Source organism: Morone saxatilis, unplaced genomic scaffold (genome assembly GCF_004916995.1).
Source record: "Morone saxatilis isolate NCDOM2014 unplaced genomic scaffold, NCSU_SB_2.0 Contig10, whole genome shotgun sequence".
NCBI classification, from domain to species: Eukaryota; Metazoa; Chordata; class Actinopteri; family Moronidae; genus Morone; species Morone saxatilis.
Genome location: NW_023339652.1, coordinates 15111649 through 15117235, shown reverse-complemented (window position 1 = coordinate 15117235; position 5587 = coordinate 15111649). Strand labels below are relative to the sequence as shown.

At 41.0% G+C, this 5587-nt stretch overlaps 1 protein-coding gene across 1 annotated transcript in view; it reads left to right on the top strand.

Moving 5' to 3' along the window:
* ano2b (anoctamin 2b) overlaps window positions 1-4856 on the top strand; it is a 60508-nt gene extending 55652 nt beyond the window's left edge. The window contains 2 exon segments of the mRNA XM_035673071.1: window positions 1824-1929; window positions 2584-4856. Of these exon segments, the coding sequence (XP_035528964.1) occupies window positions 1824-1929; window positions 2584-2970 (493 nt within the window). The 3' untranslated portion in view covers window positions 2971-4856.
* The last annotated feature ends 731 nt before the right edge of the window (window positions 4857-5587 follow it).

Here is a 5587-nt window from a genome sequence, read left to right as displayed (position 1 = left end):
GCTAATAAATCAAGTGAGTAGCAGGGTCATTTTGCCATTAGGTTGAATACAATCAGACTTTTTTTCAGAGCCAGTAGAGTCGCCTCTTCCATATTGGATTCACTTTTCAGACCCGGACGCTCTGTCCACTAATATATACTGTCAATGGTTGACATCAGGCCATTGTTGAGAAAAAAAGCTCAATCAATCAGTACATGCGAACAAATCATTGTATAACTTTTACCCGTATTAAAATCACATAGTTGGCGAGTTATGTACCTCATATTCATGTTAAAAAGAATGTGTTGCAGCCTTTAGTAAAGATGCTTTTGATAAACTTGATTATGTGTAACTGACTCACAACACGCACCAATGTCGACTCAGCTGGCTGTTGATTTTGAATAAATCCTGCATTGCATTGAAATAGTTACATTCTAAATAATCCCTGCAGTCGAGTATAAAGAGGGTGATTGCACCCAACAGGAAACAGCTAGGTCAAACTTGTCCATCAACTTGGCTTTGTACCAGGACTTACTGAACACAAATGTACACAATAACTTATTGAAAGCAGATGCTGCTCCACTAGATTCTCTTTTCTAATGAATCCTGTTTTTATTTAGTTTTTGGCCTTCTTTAGAGAGTGGACAGTAACAGAAAATAACAAAGCATCAACAGTTTTCTCCTTCAAGTGCCAGATTTTGTTGACGGGCCAGCCAACTTGACATCATTTTGCGTTGTTCTCTGATCTTGTTGCTCTGCAGCCAGCCGCAGCAGCAGCAGCTATGGCGCCTGAATTGTCCGACCGCCACAGGTTACATTACTACACCATGTTTTCACTTTTATGGCCTCTCACAGTCTGCTAATGCAACACTTGCACCAGATCTGAATCAGTCACGACCCAGCTGGCTTTGTACGTGAAAGCAGCCTGCCAGCGACAAATTAGGGGAAATTTAGTTTCTGCGATGTAGCAGTGTATTTTTTTGCTGAGACAACAAAACATAACCAAAACGTGGCCGAATCTATACAATGAGCGAATTTTATAAACGAACAACCTGGTGTGAGGATGTTTTTATTTATGATCCTCCACTTATACAAGCCTTGAACTGAAATTGGACTTCAGATTACTCTGGTGACCAAAACAGATATACAGCTGTTTCATGCTGTCTGTGTGTGTGTGTGTGTGTACCGGATGAGAACTTCAACCTGCCCAGTCAAATAAATTCTTGTGCGGTGACAAGCCCGCTATACAAAAAACATCTTCTCTGTCTTTTTCTCATACGTTCCTTTTACTGTCTCGCTCTTTATCTCTATGTTCTCTGCCTCTGTTCCATCCCTTGTTCTTGCTTTCTCCTTCTGCTCTCTCGTCTCTCTCTCTCTTTGATTCCGTGTCCTCAGTCTTCCTTCGCTCAACATGTGGTTCGAGTTTTTCTCCTATTTGTTTTGCCAGCACAATAAAGGCCGTTTACTACAAAGAAAACAAAAGAAAGGAATCCCAATAAAGTTTATTGCACTTTGAGTTGGGTCCCAAGCTGAGTGGAGGAATAGTGTGTTTTAATGAGGCAAGGTGAACATAAATCAGCTTGGGTCCCAGGATGGATGAATGAACAATAGCTGAGGAGGAAGGTTTGTCTGAGATGGATTCTCAGACTCTGCGTTGAATCTCCCAGCAATGACAGTCAAACAGCGTGGGAGGGGCCTTTCTTGGATTATCTAGTGATTGAGTTTGTTTCTATAGGTGGTGCTCTCGTTACTGCTCATGCTCAACTACCCATTATCCACCACACATTTGAAATTTGACTTCCAATTTTAGCATCCACGCTGGATTCATGTGTGCTTGGTTCTAGGTATAAGGACTACAGGGAACCCCCGTGGTCTCCAGACGCGTACATGTTCTCCAAACAGTACTGGTGTGTCCTGGCTGCAAGACTGGCTTTCGTCATACTGTTCCAGGTATGAGCTCAGTGTGTTTGGTTTATAAGCCAATTTCAATCAGCTCATGTTTCTGAGGTCCAGACAGTTAAAAGACAATTTAAAAACAAAACTACAGACAGAGGGAGACACAATATATGGGAATTAGTCTAATTAGATGTCTCCAACAAAACAAACACATTTTTTCCACATACATAAGTTACTCTGCAGAATAGTTAAGAGCACACACACTGCTTTGCATTAATAGGTTTCACATGTGTTTTTCAGTTGACTTTAATGGATTCCTACAATAAAAAGGCAGATAAAGTAAATGTGTGTATGTTTTACACATACGTGTGGTCCAGTCTTTACTAATTAGGTGGATCATGCTGTACACTCATCATGATCAGGAATTTTACCAGATGCCTCAGTCAGTTAGCGACCAGCTCATTTGATAAACAGCTCTTTCCGTCTGTCCGCCTGCACGCCTCACTAACATATGTCTACCAAATGTCCTTCAGAATTCAGGACATTCCTTAACAATGTCTCTCAAGTTTTTAGGTCGGGAGTTTTCAATCTGTGAGGCGTGTCTCCCTGATGAGGTGAAAGGGACAGGTGCATGCCGGTGTTCTAAACACAATGGGAAGTTTGTTGTTGTAGTTCATTTCCCTCTCTCCTCTTTTTTCCCGCCTCCAGAATCTGGTGATGTTACTGAGCCTGGTGGTTGCCTGGGTGATCCCCGACGTTCCCAAAACCATCGTGGAGCAGCTCAAACGGGAGAAGAAGCTCCTGGTGGACGTCTTCTTACGGGAAGAGAAGGAAAAATTCCAGCTCATCCAGAGCCTCTTCTCCAAGGACACCATCCTCCGACCGGGCGGCCACGTGCTCCACCCGGGTCAGGGCCTCCCCATCCCGGGCCGCTACAGTACTCTACCCTCAGGTCCAACGCAGGGCTTGGCCGGAGACAGAGGAGGAGAGGGGCCAAGGGCGAGGTGTAGGGCGGCCAGCTTCAGCCAATTCACCAGAAACATTCCCTCGTCGCCCAAAAATGAAAACGAGAATTCCAGACACACGGCGGTGTGACATGTAACACACACATCTGTAGTGGTGGTTCAGCTGGGCCTCAGGACTGAAGAACATGTTGCTCGAGTGATTCAGTCTGTGAATGTGTCTGCCTGTGTCTTTAGTGTCCTGGCGTGTGTGACGCAGTAGTGCTGTAATGGCTGAATGGGTGTCTGTGTGTTGTTCCTCCTTGCACCGACTGTTCACCTGATAAAGTAATATAATTTTTACTTTTTGGTAAAAATACATTATTTAGCGAGGCACACTTGCTTCATAGCGTAGACAAGCAATAATTACTGTATTAGGCTGAACAAATGAATATTACAAGAACCTAGAAAAGACTGAAGATAATGAAAGGACTATTAACAGATGGACAGATTCAACACAGATGGATTAATGGACACTGGCTCATTACTAGGGCTGGGGACTGTCAGACCTTTCCTGCTTTATGTGCTTAGGCTCTTTATGTATTTTTGTTTTTAACAGAATTTGTAGCAGCTCCAACATTCCACATTTTCTGTATTTTTCAATACATGGTACTGAAAGAACACGCGAGCCTCCAAGAAGAGCAAATCATTTTCTTTTACACCATTTACTGTGTTTCAGCTCCGTAGAATTCAGGAATCACTTTGAATCATTTTCATACGTCAGCCCCCACGTATTCGGATGAGGGTTGCTCATGCCAATGTGGCACACTGTTGTATGCCACTCATAGATTCCAGTCCAGGCTATACTTTTAGAAATAGGGTGATCTGTGAAGCAAATATTTTTCCTGTCATAGGGACTTTTACAGCTTTTACATAACCTCTAAATGCTAAGAGGAAGCCAACTCTTTAGCAAACTGTGAATGGGAGTGAGCTAGAAATGATCTCACTTTTTTATTGTCAAGGGAACAAATACTTCATCAGCATTCCTTCATTATGAAATACCACACTGTACTCTCTGACATTCTTGGAGGTAAGTAATAAACTTAAGTAATGAACTTACTGGTGTCACGCAACCATTGGCAGCCATGTTGGAAATCTTCAGGAACACAGGCTGTCAACTGATTTTATTTTGTACAACTGGGCCATCTGTTTGTGACTGATGCATCCGATTGATTTTATGTTAAGATAATTTCAGCTTGTTAGCTTGCTAACATACTATCTGGTCTATCATTGTATCACTGTATAGTTGTTAACAACTTATTAGCATACTGATTGAATTAGCTTTTGTATGTTACAGTCAAACAGAAACTGAATTCTCACTTTTCGTGTAAGGAAATATAAGCTATAAAGACACTGCATTTCCATTTTTCAAGAAAAGGATACATGTTAGTGGAAACTGTGTTCTGGGCAGGCGGTTCTTTTGGCAGCAGTACACTGACATTTGGGGGCTAGGAAACATGTCGCCTACGAACATTGATGCAAGATGTTTTTACCTGCTTTCTCACAGTGTTGATTAACTAGTTATTGATTTAAGAAATCTGTCCCTTTACAAAATTCAATATTGTGAGTGCTCAGTTGTGGAAACCAGCAAGCTAAGCTAACTAGCTTCTTACTTGGGAAATGGAAGCTAATTAGCCTAGCTTGCTAACAGAAAGAAGGGGGTCCAGCTAGCTGTCACTTAGGTTATGGTAAATGATCAGCTTGTCAAATCTCACAGCAACTGATATACAACAACATCAGCTCACCACCTGTTGGAATTTAAATCATATTGCAAAAAACATTTTTACACTAGATATTGGACCGCTCAAATTACCAGTAATGACATTGTTAGTCAGAACCAAAAAGCCATGCCCCTTGGAGAACACAAATGTAGAGGGCGCTAAAATTAATAAAACTTAAATTTCTTTTTTTTTTTTGGCAACTACAATATTTTTGTCTAAGCAAACACAAAGGTTTTTTTATTTTTATTTCGTTTATGCTCATTTCTTAGCTAAAATGAACTTAACCGTGGATGGATCAAAAGACCTGATTATGGTGTGGAAGTGTCAGTCCTGCCAATGTGTCCTGCAGACACCGGGTGAGCAACTTTGATTGGAATGTATGGGTGCCATCTTGAAACACCGTATCAAGATCTTGTTATGGTGTTAACATGCCGACATGCCGTAAACTTTCAGTAGTCTACTGTTTCAGAGGCCTTGTAACTGCTCTTATATTTTGAATACAACATAACATCTGTCTGCTCAGTTAGGCCTCAGTGACAGATTGTCAACTTCAAATGTATTCACATGGACTTTAGGACAAAGAATATTGTGATAGTGGTGTTATACTAGTTTTTGTCATTCAAGAAGAGAAATGTCCATCCTTACCTGATCCTTACCTTATGTAAGCTGGTGTAGAAGTTCTTAAATACATGATTGTTGGATGGGTTATGAAATTATTTTTTACATGTTGTGTAATCACTTTGCTTTCATCTCATTGGTCAATTCCTTTTTTGTTTTTGAATTGTTAGGCCTTTTAGACCAGGTAGTGGGATGAACTGGACTAAAGAAAAATCTTCAGAAAACAATAACAATAAACATACAAGCCTGAAGCAGATTTCTGCGCTTGCCAGAATGTGGTATTTCAACCACTTTGACAGCAATATATTCAGATAATCCTTCATGTACGGACATTGAAATGCTTGTGTTAATTAACATAATTTCTCCTTATCT